The 20,122-nt window shown below is 42.7% G+C and overlaps 1 protein-coding gene across 1 annotated transcript in view; it reads right to left on the bottom strand.

The window, feature by feature from the left end:
* The window catches only part of LOC124716983 (zinc finger FYVE domain-containing protein 1-like), a 100,137-nt gene that overhangs the window by 5,780 nt on the left and 74,235 nt on the right, over positions 1 to 20,122 (bottom strand). The window contains exons 10-11 of the mRNA XM_047243587.1: positions 18,652 to 18,816; positions 13,424 to 13,664 (exon numbers count right to left, since the gene is read on the bottom strand). Of these exons, the coding sequence (XP_047099543.1) occupies positions 13,441 to 13,664; positions 18,652 to 18,816 (389 nt within the window). The 3' untranslated portion in view covers positions 13,424 to 13,440. The remainder of the gene's footprint in view (positions 1 to 13,423; positions 13,665 to 18,651; positions 18,817 to 20,122) is intronic.

Consider the following 20,122-nt stretch of genomic DNA (forward strand, 5'->3'; position numbering starts at 1 on the left):
GTTCAGGCTATATGGCCAGTTCTGTTGAGATGATTGTTGTCATTCATAAAAATTAATGGTACACTCTACCAGAAAAATATAAAACATTCCCTGTACAACAGTTCACCTTTCCCAACTCTTCTGTGGAGATGTGTAGTTATGTTTTTTTAATTAGTCAAAACATCCAACCAGACTGTGGTGACTCCACATCTACCCTAACTGTTGTGCTTCAGTGTCTCTTAAATTGGTAACATTTGTTTTGTTTTGTTTTGCTTTGCGGCTCAAAAAACAACTGGGGTCATACGCGCCCAAGTCAAAACTGTAGAACACGAACACACAGAGGAGTCAGTCCCAGTGGACAGAATAGGAGACAGCTAAAAACAGGCACATGCAAAAAGGGCTAAAAAACACCATACAGAAACGGAGGTCCAAAACTAAAAATTACATGGCCTTCGCCATATTGCTACAGCAGATAAAAAGTAAAATGCGGTTGACAGCCCACCCCCCATTTGCTAAACCGGCTGATAAAGCAGACGGCAAACCCAAGCTGGAAAGTAAATTGTTAAAAAAAAAGTAAATAAAATTGTTAAAAAAAGTAAATAAAATAAAATAAAAAAAGAGCATTCCAGCAGGAAGTGGCAGAGAGTTAAAATTTGGGCACAATGTGTACAAAGTGGTGAGGGAGCGTCACTCAGCAAATGACGATGGCTAAAAAGGCAGTGCACAATACGCAGCCGAGTTAAAATAATCTTCTCCCGGAGCCGAGTTAAAATAATCTTCTCCCAGCGGGATGGCCAACAGTAGGTCGCCAAAGGTGCTGGGACCAACTTAAAAAGCCAAAGCTCATTCCCGTGAAGGGAGGACCACTGGCAATGCCAAATGGACACCACCTCCTGACAGATGGCAACGAAGAGATCATTGGAGGGAATACAGGTACTCACGGCCTGAGGAACGAGGACTGCAGCCTTGGCAGCAGCATCAGCAAGCCTCTTTTCCTGGCAGACCGACATGACCACGGACCCACAGAAATATGACACTGGCTCCATGAAGAGTGACCAAGTGACAGTTTTCCTGGACCCGCTGCACTAAGGGATGAGGAGTGTAAAGCACACACAGACTTTGGAGGGCACTGAGTGAGTCTGAGCAGAGAGCTCGGCTGTAAATACCGAGGAGTGTGCCACAAAGATACAGGAGACAATGTCGAAGGGACACCGGACCCCATGATCAGTCTGAGAGCCATTAGTGTAGACAAAGGTACTATCGCGAAGGTCATGAAACTGGAGGTGATATACCTAGGCTGGAGTAGTGTCCTTGGGAAGCGAATGAAGGCCAAGGTTAACATAGGCCACTTCACAAAGCCAAGGTGGTGAAGGGTTCACACCCACTGGGAAAGTTCAAGGTAGTGTGAAGTTAGGCCACTGTAGCAAGTGGCGAAAGCGGACTCCAGGAGGTAACAGATGAGCCCCATACTGATGATCAAAGGAATCATCACAGGAGGAAGCATAGGGGGGTGGCCATGCATGGCAGACAAATGGCATGCATATCTGCTAGAAAGTCACTGCGGTAGGACAGTGGTAGTTCAGCAGCTTCAGCATGAACCGGGCTGGTGTAAAAGGCGCCCGTGGCCGAACGGATGCCACGATGGTGGATAGTGTTGAGACAGCGGGAAGAGGGATGGGCTTGCAGATGCAGAAACAAAGCACCCATAGTCTAGTTTCGAATGGACGAGGGACCGGTACAAACGGAGGAGGGTGGTTCGATCAGTACCCCAGGAAGTACCATTGAGGACACGTAGGAGATTGAGCGATCTCCTACAGCGGGCTGTCAAGCGATCTGCTACAGCGAGCGGGCTGTCAGGTAAGACACAGGGGAAGTCCAAGAGTTTCCTATCGAGCATGAGCCCCAGAAATTTCGTAGTTTCAACTAATGGAAGGGCAACAGGCTCAAGATGTAGAGATGGTGGGAGAAACCAAGTGCACCGCCAGAAATTCGTACAGACGGTTTTGTCAGGGTAAAGCAGAAGCCATTGTTGATACTCCAGGAGTGAAGACGATCAAGACAGCGCTGAAGATGCCGCTCAGTGAGACAGGTCCATGAAGAACTGCAATAGATGGCACAATCGTCTACAAAAACAGAGCTGGAGATGCCCAGCAGGAGACAGGCCATTATAGGGTTAACGGCGATAGCAAAGAGGATGACACTCAGGATGGAACACTGAAGCACACCATTTTCCTGGATAAAGGTGTCCAACATGGCAGAACCCACAAGCACCTTGAAAACTCGGTCTTGTAAAAATGCCTGAAGAAAACGGCAGGCGCCCATGGAAGCCCCACGTGTAAAGAGTATGGAGGATACCAGTTCTCCAGCAGGTGGGGTAGGCCTTCTCCAAATCGAGTAACACGGCCACAGTCTGGGATTTCCGCAGAAAACCATTCATAACATGGGTGGACAAAGTAACGAGATGGTCAACTGCAGAATGACGTGTTCGAAATCCACACTGTGCATTCGTTAGTAAATAGCGAGACTCGAGCCACCACACCAGCCAGGCATGATTCATATGTTCCATCAACTTGCAGGCATAGCTGGTAAGAGAGATGGGGCGGTAGGTAGAAGGAAGGTTTTTGTCCTTACCGGGCCTAGGTGTGGGTATGATGGTGGCTTCAGGCCAGTGTCCAGGATGTGCCCTCAGCCAGATGTGGTTGTACGTGTTAAGCAGATGTGGTTATACGTGTTAAGCAGAAAGTGCTTGCCCTCAAGAGAAAGGTGCTGCACCATTTGACTATGGATGGCGTTTGGCCCTGGGGTGGAGGATCAGGATGAACTGAGAGCGTGTCTGAACTCCAGCATAGTGAAGGCAGCACTGTATTACTCATGATTCTGAGAAGAGAAGGGTATCGCCTGAGCGTCCTCCACTCACTTCCGATGGATGAAAGCAGGGTGATAGTGGGAAGAGCTCAAAACTCCTGCAAAATTGGCCCAAGGTGTTGGAGATAGCAATAGGGTCCACGACGACATTGTTAGCTACTGTCAGGCCGGAAATTGGGGAATGGATCTTGGTTCGAGAGAGCCATCTGAGGTTGGCCCAAACGACAGAGGAAGGTGTGGAACTGTTAAAGAACTAGTGAATGAAATCCAGCTAGTCCTTTTGCTATCCCAGAGAACTCTATGACATTTTGCATGCATCTGTTTATAATGAACGCAGTTTTCCGGCGCAGGGTGGCAGTTAAGAATGCGGAGAGCACGTCTCCGTGCACGAATTGCGTCGAGGCATGCCTCCGTCCACAGGACTGGGACACGACGTGAGATAGTCCACCTGGTCATCACAACTGGGGAAATCTTGTTCTTCGAAGGTCGCCAGGGAGGGATAAAGCTGCCAGTCAGCCTTAGTGAGCTACCATTTGGGCATGCATGCGGAGAGCACACGGGAAATGGTCGCTCGGGTAGGACTCAGAAAGAATGGACCACTCTAGACGATGGGCAAGCTGGGCAGTGCAAAAGGATAGGGCCAAATGGGAATAGGTGTGCAAGGAGTCAGAAAGGAAATTGGGTGCTCCAGTGTTAAGGCAGAAGAGGTTAAGAAGGTCAGCCAAGACGGCACCTCTCTGACAGGTCCTGGGAGAATCCCAAATGGAATGATGTGCATTAAAGTCACCAAGTAGCAAAAACAGAGGAGGTAGCTGCCCAATAAATTGAAGGAAGTCTGCCCTGGTGACAGTGAATGATGCAGGGACATAGATAGTACAGAGAGAAAAAATCCAGTGGGGAAGGAGAAGGCGAACTGTCACAACTTGAAGACTGGTAGTCGGCAAAATGGGCTGACTATGAATGTCATCCCATATGAGCAGCACAACGCCCCCATGAGAGGGAATGCCCAGCTCAGGGGGAAGGTCAAAACGAATCAGTAAGAAATGTGAAAGCTCGAAGCGGTCGTGAGGGCGCAATTTCGTTTCCTGAAGGCAGAGTACAAGGGGATTCTGCCACACTAAAAGCAGCCGTAAATCCTCATTGTGGGACTGAAGGCCGCAAACGTTCCATTGGAAAAGAGTCATGATGATGAGACAGGGTGTCACCTCAGCGGCTGCCGGGTGACAGCTGGGGAAGAGGAGCTGCTACAGAGCACAGAAGTAGGAGGATGTACTCCATGGGTCCACATAAGCATCAGCTTGTTTGTTCAGTTGGTCTGGGGGTCCAATGCTAAAAAACAGTTGTTGGTGCACACCAGTGACACCAAGGCTGGCCGGGCTAAGGTATCACGTGCCAACACCATCGAAGAGGATCTTCGAGGTGGCGAAGGAGAAGACCGTTTGCCTTTGGAGGACTTCTTTGAGCCTTTCTGGGTAGATGAAGGTGGTTTTGCCCCTTGAGGCAAGAGTTTGATGGCTTGTTGCACAACTTGATGGGTGAGGGGGAGGGGGTTGGTGATGCTACATTGACTGGGCGATTTCACAACCTCAGAGCTGAATTGGAGGTTGCATATCTGCGTAGCCACGTCCGTCATGGAGTGAGGGGTAACAAGAACAGAACTGTAGGTGAAACTGCCTGGCAGATTAAAAATTTGGGCCGGACCGAGACTCTACCATCTGAGCTACCCAAGCACGACTCACGCCCCATCCTCACAGCTTTACTTCTGCCAGTACCTCGTCTCCTACCTTCCACACTTTACAGAAGCTTTCCTGCGAATCTTGCAGAACTAGCACTCCTGAAAGAAAGGATATTGTGGAGACATGGTTTAGCTACAGCCTGGGGTGTTTCCAGAATGAGATTTTCACTCTGCAGCGGAGTGTGCGCTGATATGAAACTTCCTGGCAGATTAAAACTATGTGCCGGACTCAGACTCGAACTCGGGAATTGGAAGGTAGGAGGCGAGGTACTGGCAGAAGTGAAGCTGTGAGGACGGGACGTGAGTCGTGCTTGGGTAGTTCAGATGGTAGAGCACTTGCCCGCCAAAGGCAAAGGTCCCGAGTTCGAGTGTCGGTCTGGCACACAGTTTTAATCTGTCTGGAAGTTTCATATCAGCGCACACTCCGCTGCAGTGTGAAAATCTCATTCTGAGAACTATAGGTACCAGACGGGAGAACACAGGGTTTGCGACTAGCCAGTAACTTACGAGCAACTGGATAAGGCACATTTTCCTTTACCAAAATCTCTTGAACAGCCCACTCAAGATACACTGGACACTACTGAGAGGAGGCGGCATGGCCACCATTGCAGTTGATACAGTGTGAAGGAGGAGGTGGACAATCGCCCTTGTGTGCGTCCTTACCACAGGTGACACATTTCGCTGGGTGTCGACAAGACGTTGTAGTGTGGTTAGAATGATGACACTGGTAGAAGTGCATTGGGTTCGGAATGTATGGCTGGACCGTGATGTCATTGTCTGCTTTGAGCGTGGACGGAAGCACCACTCTATCGAAGGTGAGAAAGACAGCTCAGGTGGGCACTAAGGAGGAATCTACCTTTTTTTTTATTACACAATGAACGGCAATGACACCCTGATCAGAGGTAAGACTGTATTTCGGTCTCAGTTAGGCCGTCGAACAGCCTGGTGTAAATTACACCATGGGAAGATTTCAAAGTTCTTTGGGCCTCGACACGAACAGGGTAACTGTGGAGAAGCAAGGCAGCAAGCAGTTGTTGTGCTTGAGCATCAGAAGTGGCCATTTCGTAAATGAGAGCAAGATATCACGGGGCCAGAAATTGCATCTACATCATTCTGAATAATAAACGGATTTACCGTGGCGAAGGACTGACCGTCTTGAGTACGTGAGACCATGAGGAACCATGGTGCAGCAGCAAGGGACTTTGAATCATTAGCCTTGTTGCATTTACGTTTTGTTGAAGTTGAGTGGGAAGATGATTGACTCATTGCGAGAAAATCCCACCACGATTGCCAGTGTCTCTGGTGGCTGCTCCTTCCAACAGGGGGCCCCCTTCACAAGGGGGCACAGCCGCCTATCTGTAGACCTGTGGCTGGGAATAATGCGTTACCCAGTCACCTGTTACGCGTCAGGCGCGTGTGTCGGCCTTCAGGAGCATGCAGGGGGAAAGAAGATGCTGATGCGGAGAACGAGAGAAGAAGGGAAACAAAGAAAGGAAAAGGGAGTGAAAAAGAAATGCGAGAGCATTTGTACATCAGCGACAGAATACAGAACATTCTCAAGAATATTCCAGACATATTCCCCAGGGAGTGGAAAAAAATAGCAAGAGGATAGACATGCAACACGGAAGGGAAAAAATGCTGCAAAGGCTGGGGCCGTATGGTAGCCAAGCATGAACCCGCCAAGTACTACGATTTCAGCTGTCCACTGCAGTCATCTTCATCATCAAATCTAAGCGAAAAAAATCTTCTGAATGCTGCCTGTGTGTATGAATGGTGTGTGTTTCTCTTTTGCTGATGAAAGCTGTGGCTGAAAGCTTTGTGTAAGTATCTTTTTAATTGTGCCTGTCTGCAACTTAACATTTTATATTATTGCTATTCCATCCTGAGTTTTCCATTCTTTTTATGCTCAGAAGATATTTTCTTTTATTTTTATATGAGAAAACAGCTGCAACAGAAAGCTGAAATCAGACACAGTGTGTAACTAACTTGGTCATTTAACAAACAATGAAAAAATACCTTTGCAATCCTGTACCACTCATTTTTGATAACTATGTCACACTTTATAAAATGAAAGTGTGTTGCAATTGGTGGAATGCACCATACGGGTCTCCGACTATGGATTTCAACAGAGTATATTGTGAAATGTGGTGACACCAATTCATCTCAAGCTGACCAACTGTCACCCGAGTGACACCATGTAGTGATACTCCAACAGCAGTACTCACCATACTCTTAAATACAACACTACCAACGACTTCCTTCACCCCTGACAGTGTCTTGGGGTTAAAAATTCAACACATCAAGTTTGTCTTTTCAGTTGGACTTCGTACTGCTATTATGTGTATCATTGAGATAGATTGCTTCACAGTACTAATAACTTCAAGGAAATATGTGGCCGCAACATAACAATGCATATGAAAATTTCATTGTCCTGTAGCAATTGTCAAGCAGTGATATTAACAAATGAACTAGAAATAAAGGTAGTAAACTGGTTAGTTTATTCGCAGCAACATGTCAATGATATCTCATTAAGGTGTAGAAAACTTCTGTTGGTTCCATTCACAAACTAGAAGAAACAATCAGTGATTCACTCCACAGTGGGAACTATTTTCCAGGCACATGTGCAGTTTTATTAAAAAATAAATCATTCTTACTTAATTGGTAACTGGATTTATAGGTTTAAATATCATAAAAAAAGTGATGAAATGGGAAAATTGTAAACTACTAAACAGAAAGAGCTGGTAGTTTTATTGGGCCATTATTCCATACGCACACAATTTCACTTTATTATCTAGTTATTTTGAGACCCTGTAATCACTGACACGGTATATCTAATTTCATGATGAACCAGTTGCCAGTCATTTTCATATCATGGAGGGCATTATCTTTCCTTTAGTTGGCTGTCATTACTTGACAAGACACGTATATCATACAGTCAACCATTTAAAAATGATCAATATGCACAACAACTCAGAAAAACAAAAATCCAGTCCAAATTAATAAGGCACTGTATACAAATGTGTTAATTGTCTGCACATTTTGTGAAATTTACTTAACAGTAAGCAATGTAGTTCTGTAACACACACACACACACACACACACACACACATGTTTTTACAATATTCTTGAGCAGCTGATACATTTGTAAACATATGCAGATGTAAATTTTCCAAGTTATCTGTACACAATAATTACTTGAAAATGGCACAGGGGCTGAATGTGTTAGACATGACTTTTTATTTAACAATTGGAGCCTATTTAACAATTGGAGCCTGGCAAAGGGAAAAAAATTGACATCACTTAATTTTACACCTCAGATCAAAGAAGCTAATAAAATTTTTTAAAACAATTCGCTGTTATGATAGGGTCCAAAAATGGTTGACCCTCAACCTAGTCCACAAACAAATCTTTCAACCCACTTCATGATCCATTACCACACTAAATAAAGTGAGAGATTTTCTTCACTGAGAGTTCCACTACCTCCCAATGTGCCCTGAAATGAGAGAATATCATTTTCAAAATGGTAACTGCTGTAAGTTGTGCTCAAGGCTTCCCAGTTCTGCTCCCTTCGCCTCATCTACACCAAACGATTTTCCTGTTTTGTGTGTTCACATACAGTCTACACTGAAGCTTCCTCAACGGATTAAAAGTTGATGTTGGACTGGGACTCTAAGCCTGAATGCTGCTGTGGTGTCATTACAATTTCAGCATGCTGTTACCAGCTGAGCTACACAGGAACAACACATGAGTTACCCTCACAGAAAAATTCTGCCTAGTACCTCATTCTTTCTTTCCAAACATTATGGAAGCTCTCTTGCAGACTATGCTGGACTGAGGGATATTGCAGGGAAATGGCTTAGCCACAGCCAAGGGATTAGTTCCAAAAAAAAAAAATCTACAGCAGGGTGTAGCTATGCCATTTCCCCACAATATCCTTTCTTGACTGGAATATACTGTTTCAAGCTCTGAGGTATCAGGGATAAAATATAGGGACTGAAAGATTATTTACAACTTTAACAGAAACCACAGTGCAGTTGTACAAGTTGAGGGGCATGGGAGGTTGAGAAGGGAGTGAGAGTTGTTATTCAATTTGTACATTTTGAGCAAGCAGTAAAGAAAACCAAAGAAACATTTGGAGAAGGAACTGAAATTCAGGGAGGAGAAATACAAACTTTGAGGTCTGCTGATGACATGGTAACTCTGACAGAGACAGCAATGTTCTTGAAAGAGCAGATGAATGGAGTGGGCAGAATATCGAAAGGAGGATATGAGATAAACATTACAACAGCAAAATGAAGGTAATGAAATGTAGCCAGTCAAACGAAATGACGCAAGGCTGAGGGAATTAGATTAGAAATACGAGATACAAAATAGTAGACAAGTTTTGCTGTTTTGACAGTAAAATAAGAGACGACAGCCAAGGCATAGACGACAAAAAATATAGACTGGCAATGGCAAGAAAAGTGTTTCTTGAGAAGAGACATCAAACATAGGTTTAAGTGTTAGGAAGTCTTTCCTGGAGGTATCTGTGTGGAAGTGAAATGTGGATGGTAAATAGCCCAGACAGCAAGAGAATGGAAGATTTTGAAATACGAAGCTACATCAAAATGCTTAAGACTGGATTTGTAGATCAAATAAACAGTGAGGTGGCGCTGAATGAAATTGTAAAAAAAACACTTTATAGCACATCTTGACAAAAAGGAGGTTGATAGGACATATCCAATGTATGAAGGGATTATCAATTTGGTGTGTGGGGGGAGGGCGAAAAAACTGAAGAGGGAGACTGAGACCCGAATACTTACGTTCATATGAGTGTAGGTTGCAGAAGTTATTCGGATGGAGAGGGTTGCGCCGGATACAGCAGCATGGTGAGCTGCATCAAATCACATCTCACATGGAAGATCATAACAACAACAACATCCTTTCTTCCTAAAACACCAGCTGAGTGGGGCAAACTCCCATGTAGTTTAGAAAGTAGGAGGGAAGTGCTCACAGAATACAGGCTGTGAGGACCAGAGATCGTGCTCAGGTAGCTCAATCACCCAGAGCATTCCCCATGAAGGACGATGTTTGGGATTCATGTCCCAGCCTGGCATAAAGTTTTAATCTGTCATGAAGTTTTAGTTTTGAAACAGTATGTATTTCACTGCAGAGTGAAAGATTCTCTCTAGGAATGTTTTACATTGTTTCCCATATGAAGTTGTGCCAAACTTTCTTGGTAATGTTATGATCACACTGCTGCGCTGCTTTTTGTTTCGAAGCAATCCACCTCGCAAGGGGCTGTTGAGTGATTAGTAGGGATATAAATACGATATTTACCACTTTTAAGTCTGCTTTGGAACTTCTTCAGAATGCAAACCTATGAGTCTGGTTAGATTAGGTTAGGTAAGTGTGTGTTTAATCATCAGATTACTTCTATCATCTACTACATCCCTTCTTCCTTTGCTTGTGTTTTATCGTTCCTTAAGCATCTTTTCCACATCGATGTCCACCTATGGTCCCATCCCCCTCCCTTGCCCCTCTTAAAAATTCTTTGTTAACACTTTCACTGCAGCTGATACTTATAAGCGTCTGCGCTCACTATCGGATTACTCAGTCTAGTTGCAGTGTCTAAGCTAGCATAATAGCGTGTAAACTTTTGTTTTGTGTGGTCAGTTATCGAACGTATATTGTTCGTAATGGCAGCTAATGAACATCTCAATGACGCCTGTGTGCCCGCTATAGGTGTCATACGGCAAACAGACTTCAAAACATGACCACAATACAGTCGAAGCTTATTTGAAGTAATGCATCTAAGGTGTCATCATTAAGTCGGTATAGAACATGATCCTACAGATCTTACAAGGTCTTGACGTCATCCTGTAGCTCAGGTGTGCTTAGGAGCGTCGGTTACGAGCGGTATCTGCCGTTTCGGAGCGTTACCGGCCCACACTCGCATGGTGCCGGGCCGTACTGGAGAGTTGCGCGCCTACACCGATGCTGCAGTGAAAGTGTTAGGGTATGTACTGATCATTACCTTAAGTGAAGGTCATTTTGATACAATATTATTGACTCAAGTTTCATGATTTCAATATTTACTTATAATCTTGCTGGTATTAGCTGATACAATTAAAAATAACCGTACAGCATAAAATATACTTCAGACACAATGCTCTATCACATTCCAGTGAAAATATATTAGCAGTCACAAAAAAGGACATGGTTGATCCAGAAAACTCATAACCTGAAAGGAATATTGAAAATGTTAACAAGCACAAAGTACAAGTGATGTGATGAGACAAATATGGGGCACGTCAGTGTTAAATTAGTGTTCCTGTTATTCAAAGACTGCTCGTATGCTGTAATGCATACATAATATAAAAGAGAATGTGTGTGTGTATGTGTGTGTGTGTGTGTGTGTGTGTGTGTGTGTGTGTGTGTATCACAGTTCATGAGATATGATGTCATAAACATCGAAATGTGTGAAAAACATCTTGCATCAAGCATGAAGTTTTAATACATTTATTCTTTACAACTACAACACTCCTACAGTCAAGTCAACTGAAGGAAATCCCAAACACGTTGCAGCACTTTCGATAGCTCCCAACTGCGAAGCGCAAACTGCTGCAGGTGAAAACAGCCATCAATAGAGCTGCGAAGTGACGTTGCCATGGTGATATTTACAAAATCGCACTGTAGACAAACGAAGAAACTGTGCCCAGCATACAGAAACCGTCTGGGATCAGCTCACACCCAGTTTACTGCAGGAGTACATGTAAGATTTCATTTTTAATAGAAAATTTGAAAAAAATAAATATGCACGCAATACTGAGTTTGTCAGCTAGTTGTGAATGCAAATCATGTCAAATGAGAGATCTCCACACAGGGAACAGCTCATTGTAATTACGGTCACCAACAAACCAACCACACAAGCTGACAATTCACAGTGCACACAGGTGGCTATTGTGGGCAGACATAAGCAAACATCATGTAACATAACATTTGGAAAGGCTCTAACAACAACAACTGCACCTTAAACCAGAACTGTACAGACATACATACAGGGTGATTTTGTTAAATGGGGACAAACTGCATGAAGCTATCCCTCCAGCAGAAAAGATTGTACGGACACACGGCCAGAAATGTGTTTTGAGGGGCTTGCACCCACCTGAGATCTTTTCACAGTGTGGGTTTCAGTGTTTGAAAGCCCACATGAAAACACACGAAGGAGAACACACTAGCCATGTGGGAATGTTCTGCCTGTGCTAGCATTTTAGGTCCACACTCAGGAGGGTGTAATGTTGTCCATGACACTGACATGCTCACACTTCGGTACTAGGGGGCATCTGCTTCACTGCTGTTGGGAACTCATTCTGGTGTGGATGTGTGTCGTATTGTGCAGAGCTGAGACACAATCTTCTGGTACACTAACCAGGGACAGACTGACACAGTCTTTACACAAGGATAAGCAAATAGCGATGGGCGAGCAGCAGCATGACTGTACTGGAAAAGTCTCACAATGTGATTGTGTCATTCAGGTGAAACAGTTACACATAGGTTGTCATACCAATGAGCATATTTGTTGTTCACCATTTGCCTTTCTTGTATGAAGCAGTGTGTGCCGTTTGGCATCAAGCTGTGTAACTACTTACAGCTAAGTTGTGTGGTTTGAGAATGAGCGAATGAGCCCAAAACCACTGCAGCAATAAATTGCACATTCACGCAACTGAGACAGACTAAATAAAAAAATAGCAATTTTTCCTCAGCTAACATAACTGCAGCAATGTTTCAAAATTGCACCTGCTGCCAATTGCGAAAACAACTATGGATGCAATTATCCTTGTTCTTGGGTACTCAAAAGTGTGTGCAAGGTGAGTTCTGCGATGTTTATGGTAGAACACAAACCTCACAGAAAAAAAAATCTTGTACTGAATTGTTGCAAAATTTTGAGGTTGAAGGGGAGGGGTTCTTCTCCTGGGCTGTGACAGGTGTGGCGCCAAGAAGCAGTGCCATTACTTTGGAGACATACACGAGCACATTAACCACACAGTTTGATTCAACAAGATAATGCTCCACTTCCCATAGGTCTAAGGACTTGTGAACATGTCATTGTTAGCCTGTCCACCCTATTGCTCTGTACCTAACTACCTCGGACTTCCACTTGTTCGGTCCACTGAAGGTCAGCTTTTGTGGAAGGTATTTTGAGGATGATGAGGATGTGATACGCACAGTGAAACAATTACCAGAACAAGGACTGGTGCCGATAGGGCATGTAGATCCTTGTTTCTAACTGGAGGGAGGCCACAGTACTGATTACAAGGAAAATTAGGGTGTGTAGATAAAATATCGTTCTTTCAAGTCTGTAAGCTTCGCACTGCACAATGAATAAATGTTGAAGGGACAAAAAGTAAGGCATTATCTTCTGGGTGACTGTCACATATCCCCTCTATTTCATCCATCGGCAGTTACTTCACTGACCAAATAAGAGAACACTTACTACCTTCAGTGCCTCACTTTCTAATCTAGCTCCCTCAGCATTTCTTGATTTACATTGGATAAATTCGATTAGCGTTGTTCAACTTTTGTTAATGTTCACCTCATAACCTCTTTTCAAGGCGCTATCCATTCTGCTCAACACCTCTCCTAAATCCTTTACTGTCTCTGACGCAAATATGATGCCACTGGAAAACTTTAAAAGTTTTTATTTCTTCTTCCTGGAATTTAATCCTCTCTCCACCTGAAATTTAACTCAGATGTGCACTTTTTTTGTGAAACTGGTATGTTATTTCATTATTACCGGCAATGAAAAAGACACTCGCTACAGCGAGAACAAAAAATGAGAACAAGAAAACATGTTAAAATTACCTGATGTCAGCGTCCTGCTAGGCCTTCTTAATGCACGAGTCACAAACGCGGACAGGTGTGTCCCAACCTCGGATGGGCACGGGCCGTCGGCTCTGCGAGCAGTCCCGGCAGACAGCACGACCGCAATCACGGCAGTGGTGCAGCGACAGACGTGGACCGAACGCGGCACCGCAGCAGTTGCAACCCGTCGCCTCTCCATCCGGCTGCCAGTAGCTCGGCCGGGCACTCTCTTTTATCAGGTCTGCCAAAACAAGTCATCGTAGTCATCGACCCAATAGCTGTCCTAGATGACATGTATGGCAGTATATCTAACACTGCTCACAGAGCAGCTTTAATGAGGTGATGCCAATTCAGTCTGTCTCCTATTTCCAATAGCTGAATGCTGAGAGAAGGAATTTTGAACAGTCAACCCCTGTGATCCCCAAGTAGCATCACTACCTCAAACTGGGTATAAAGTGGTCTGTGTTTCACTTAACACTTTTGTGTCTGGTGGAACATATATGATATAGTAATACATAGTTTTGAACTATATACCGCACTCTAGTAAAAAAACTATAAAAACTCAAGTGAAAAATACTACGGATATATACAAAGCTGTGAGCAAGCAAGTGGGATGGGTACATAGCTGGCACAGTACACCAAATTAAATCATCACCTTCGCCATTCCAAGAGTGTCCAAAATGAGTAATCTTGTTTCCTTAGAGATTATAGACCATATTCAATTGGATAGATAAAAAAAAATCTCCTCTCCAAGCGGCAGCAGAACACACACATAAAAGACTGTTGTGACTGGCAAGCTATCTGAGCCAGCAGCTCCTCCTTCAGGCAGAAGGGTTGAAGGGGAAAGAAGAAGGGTGAAGGAAAAGGACTGGAGAGGTCTAGGAAAAGGAGTACATTTTGGGAAAGTCACCCAGAACCGGAGGTCAGGGGGGACTTACCTTATGGCATGAGAAGGAAAGGTCCTTTTCCTTCCCCTTTAACCCTTCTGCCTGAAGAAGAAGCTGCTGGCTCCAAAAGCTTGTAGAGTACAACAGCCTTATTTGTGTGTTCTGCTGCTGCTTGGTGAGTAGATTTTTTAGTATGGGATTTTCCATGGTTTTCTTTGTCATTAGAATAAATATGTTTAATACTGATTTGTTATTTTGTTTGTGTATTTAGCATTCTGATAAAGTGCTTTATTTTTGGGGTCATAGGTCTCCTGAATGGTTTATTGTGGTCCACCACAAATTCCTCTCCTGTAACAACCCTTCCCTCTCAGAGTAGCACACACGCACCCTATGTTCTCAGTTATGTGCTGGATGTATTCCAGTCTCTGTCTTCCCACATATTTTTTACCCTCTACAGCTCCCTCTAATACCATGAAGGTTATTCCTTGAAAGCTTAACATATGTCCCATCATCCTGTCTCCCCCCCCCCCCCCCCCAATCAGTATTTTCCACATGTTCCTCTTATCGATTCAGTGGTGATCATCATCATGTTTCATCAATCCATCCAATTTTCAACATCCTGGTATAGCATCACATCTCAAATCCTTCGATTCTCTTCTCTACAAACAAAAATGTTACTTTGAAAATCCTAGGTTCACATGATACCATAGAGCTAGTTAGCTTTGTAAAACACATTTGTCCCACCAGGTTGATTTTCATAAATGGTCAAATTCAATTTTTTTTGGTGGTATGCGCAGTCACTGTTTCTGTATCTCGATTGATGCAAGAACAAATACAACCTCTGGGAAGTGCAATAACATGCAGTTAAGCTCCTATGGGCTCAACACCAATTTTAAGGGTTGCTTGCTTTCATGCACATGCCAGCGCTTGTGTCATAAATATGCTATCTACAGATGTGGTCGGTCGTGAACTCCCACTCAGAGAAAGACAAGAAGCGTACTAAATTTTACAGTCGTGTGTTGGAAGAATGTTGAACAGTAATTCACACATAGGGAATGTTGTCCAAGATTGAAAAAATTGTGAAAGTTGAAGCTCTATTCAAATCTCATGGCATGATTTAATTACATGATTCAGTAACACCTTTTGACAGATGACTGAATAAACAAATAGTAGCATGTCCATACATCGTGCTTAATGAACATCATCCAGCCAATCATTAAACAACAATTGTGATGAAACAATCCATTTGCGATAAGGAGAAGGGTACTGAATGACAATCTGTGAACTATAAACTGTGAGCAGGTATAACTTACAGAAATAACAAGTCGAGTGATATCATTAACAATGAATGCTAACAGTGAAGATAATATCATGAGTGTAGGAGATATCAGTATGTAAGACAATTCAGCTGTAAATGTTGACTCTGAAAACAGTTCAGGAATTCTGTTAAATAACAGTAACTGTGATAGTAACAAACTTGGGAAAACCAGTAACAAACTCAACAATGAAAACAACCATATCTACAGTTAGGCAGAAATAGGCAACTATTGATCTTAAGTCAGTTGTTTGAGTATATTAAGCAAATAAACAATAATATGAACCAAAATCTGGGAATAAACTATTCAACAAAGAACCACTGGCCAGCTGGGGTGGCAGAGCGGTTATAGGCACTACAGACTGGAACCACGCGACCGCTACGGTTGCAGGTTCGAATCCTGCCTCGGGCATGGATGTGTGTGATGTCCTTAGGTTAGTTACGTTTAAGTAGTTCTAAGTTCTAGGGGACTGATGACCTCAGAAGTTAAGTCTCACAGTGCTCAGAGCCATTTGAACCAAAGAACCACTGAATTACTTCACAGCTTGAAATGAGAATGAAATAAAAATAATCAAAGGCTTGAAAGGTTAGAAAATCAACTTAAGAAGAGTGCACTTAAATTTCAAAAGCAGTTTAGGGATACACTGAAATAATTTACACAAACATTCAGATTTACATACCAAAGTTCTTGCTGAATAGAAATAAATTAAATCCAGCCTTGCTTAAATTACAAATGAGCAACGGAAAGATTGAAAGAATTCATAGTGTTCACTAAATCAAGTAGTAATAAAAATAAATTGCAAAGCCAGGAGATTGTGTACATGAAAGATAAGTGGTCAAGAAATCAGCAGGTGCTTGTGAAGCTCGTACATGGTGTACACGAATAATGCACAGACTTGCAAACAGAGACTGACAAAGTACAACAGGTCGTTACTGCTAGGAATGTGCGCGGTCTTCAATCATACAAATGTCTGCTACAAGCAAAAACCTGTAACATCGTTCAAAGGAAGTATTGTGGTTGTGTTGTCAGGCTCCAGCCACTTTGCTTTAGATCATTAATAATCACCCTCCTACTTGCCGATGATAGGCTGTTTCATCACTATTATTATTTTATGATTGACTTAGTATTAAGAAAACAGTCTTAATCGCGTTTTTTATTTATTTAGTGCCGACTGGTTTCAGCCCATCGCAGGGGCCATCTTCAGGGTGAACATACGGTCGACTGCTGGTGGCGTCACTTCTACTAAGGTGTGGCAGGAGACCTTGGTAGATGTGACGCCACCAGCAGTCGACCATATGTTCGCACTGAAGATGGCCCCTGCGATGGGCTGAAACCGGTTGGCACTAAATAAATAAAAAATGCGATTAAGACTGTTTTCTTAATACTAAGTTAATTTATACTAATTGCTGTTACTCCATAACTGTGTTGTCCAAACATTTTATGATTGGATGGATGAAGTTCATCAATCACAATGGCTTGCGAGTCCACCATTCTTTTATTCTATCCATTTTCAAAAAGGTATTATTGTATCATAATACCACAAGATTCAAATAAAACTTCAACTTTCACGAATACTTCAATGTTGGGTGTCATTTCCACCTTGAGAATTACTGCTCAATATTCTTCCAACATGCGAGTGTAAAATTCAGTACACTACATGGTTCCTCTGGCTGGGGGTTTGAGACTGACCACATTTGAAGACTCCACATTAATGATTGCTTCAGTGATACAAATTTGAAAACAAGCCACCATAAAACTCATTGTTGTGCTCAGAAATGCTTAACTGTGTGTTGTTGCATCTCCCGTATAACATATTTGTCATTTTACTGACTGAGATGCAGCAATGATGACATCACAATGAAAGTGTAGTTTTTTGAAATGATATATGAAGGGGTTTTGATACCTGGAGAAATATTAGTTTTAGTTCTGGAGAAATGTATTACTATGTGAGGCAACATTGTCCCAACAAGTTATCACCAACTTTGATTTCATACGAAACTGAAGACAGCTATTCACATCTGAAAGTTCAAGATGCTCGAATAATAAAAAACCAATGGGATTGTGACTGATTGCTGAATTCCTATCCTTCCAACAAGATATGTTATAGCCCTTATTTATCCTATTTGTAAATTTGGTAAAAGTTTTTGACAAAGTTGACTGGCATGCACTGTTTGAAATTCTGAAGTTATCAGGGTAAAATATTAGGAGCAAAAGGCTATATGCAACTTGTACAGAAACCAAACTGCAGTTACAAAAACTGGATACAGATGTTATGCAGAAACTGAGAAGGGAATGAGACATGTTGTCCAATCTGTACGTAGAAAAGCAGCAAAGGATTAGTGTCTTACAAAGAGATTATAAGACAATAAAAGTACGACACGTAATTGAGTATAGTAGAATTGCGTTATGTGATACTACGGTAATAAGACCAGGAAATGATACAGAAAAGTAGTTGAAGAGCTGTGATACTTTGGCAGCATAAACACTGATGATGGCCAAAGTAGACAGGATATAAAATGCAGACCAGCAATAACCAGAAAGCTTTCCTGTAAGAATTTGTTTGGAGTGTCACCTAATACAATAGTGAAACGCACAAACAAACAGAGAAAAAATATCATTCTGGCAGAACATGACCAATACAAGCGTTAAGTTTCATAGGACACATTCTTAAGCATTAATAAACAGTTAATTTGGTTATGCGAGGAAATGAGGGATGGGAAAGTTGTAGAGTGTGTCCAAGGCTCAAAAATAGCAAGCATATCCAGGGGATGAGGGCTGCATTATTATACAGAGATAAAGACAATTTTGCAGGATGGATTAGCACAGTGAACTGCATCAAACCAGTCTTTGGACTACGGGTACAAAAATGTGCAAACTATCAAACTAATGCCATTTTAAATACCGAAAGCCTCACCCCACACAATGAAGCCTTTTTTTATATTCTTAGTTTTTTTGTGGTTCACATGTGTGCCAACTCTAAAAAAGCTTTCTATTAACTGTACGAGCTTCGACTTGAGACACTGACCTCTCGGGTACTCCAGCACTGCTGCGACACTGCTCAGGGTGCTGATGACTGCCTCTCCCACCTTGCGGGCACGCACCTCAGCCTCCTCCTCGGCCGACTGACTGACAGCCTGCTGCTGTGGAGCTCGTTGCTGCTGTTGTGGCTGCTGCTGTTTCTCACTCTGAGCTGCAACAACAGTAGTACAGTGCAGCCCACTGTCTTTGTTCTATACTGTACATGTCAAAGAAAACTACGAGGGTAATCCCAAAAGTAAGGACTCCTGTTTTTTTTTTTTTTTTTAATAAGTAAATAGACCTGTTTATTTCTACAATGGCTTACATCAGTTTACAGTTTGACATTAGCTATTTTTCGACATAATCACCATTTCTGTCAATGCATTTTTGTAGATGCTGTGGCAGTTGTTGTATGCCCATGTCATACCAGCTCGCCGCCATGCTGTTCAGAAAGTTATGAACCTCTTCTTTCACCTCCTCGTCGGAGCTGAATCGCTTTCCGGCCAAATGTTCTTTTAACCTAGGGAACAGGTGATAGTCATTGGACGCCAAGTCAGGACTATAGGGTGGGTGGGTGATTATGTTCCACTGAAACTGTTGCAGGAGAGCAACGGTTTGCCGAGCGATGAGTGGGCGAGCGTTGTCATTCAGAATGTGTGCGCCCTTGCTCAACATTCCTCTTCACCGGTTCTGAATTACCCATTTGAGTTTTTTTAGAGTCTCACAGTACCTGTCAGCATTAACTGTGGTCCCAGCGATTCAGCTCCGACGACAAGGTGAAAGAAGAGGTTAATAACTTTTTTAAACAGCATGGCGGAGAGCTGGTATGACATGGGCATACAAAAACTGCCACAGTGTCTACAAAAATGCATCGACAGAAATGGTGATTATGTCGAAAAATAGCTAAATGTTCAAGCTGTAAACTGATGTAAACCACTGCAGAAATAAACAGGCCCATGTACTTATAAAAAAAATAGTAGACCTTACTTTTGGGATTATCCTCATATCATTCATTCATTCATTCATTGTGTTCTGCAGATTACAACAAGAAGGCTGTGGAATGAATCACGGTATACCATACTTACCTGAATATAAGCCCCCCCCCCCCCCCCTTTCTTCAAAAGGCTCGTCACAACAATTTTTATTTTTAACTTATTCTAATGAATATTACAAACTCTTTTATTGATATAAAGCGACTGCCTAAAAAGTGAACATTATAGCTATTGTACACTTGTGTCATTTATTGGTGTGTATATTTTAATAATACAAGAAGAAATAAAATAAACAAAAAGAAAAATTGTTTACATTAATTTTTATCTTCATTTCTTTTTTTGTTTACTAACTAAGCCAATAATCTGTGGGATCACCCCCACCATCACTGTTATCATTATCTGGATAACAAGTCTCGTCTAACCAATGAGAAGCAAGAGAAGACTCCATGTATTTCTATACATGAGCAGCAGTGAAATTCATGATCT

Source organism: Schistocerca piceifrons, chromosome 9 (assembly GCF_021461385.2).
Source record: "Schistocerca piceifrons isolate TAMUIC-IGC-003096 chromosome 9, iqSchPice1.1, whole genome shotgun sequence".
Lineage (NCBI taxonomy): Eukaryota > Metazoa > Arthropoda > Insecta > Orthoptera > Acrididae > Schistocerca > Schistocerca piceifrons.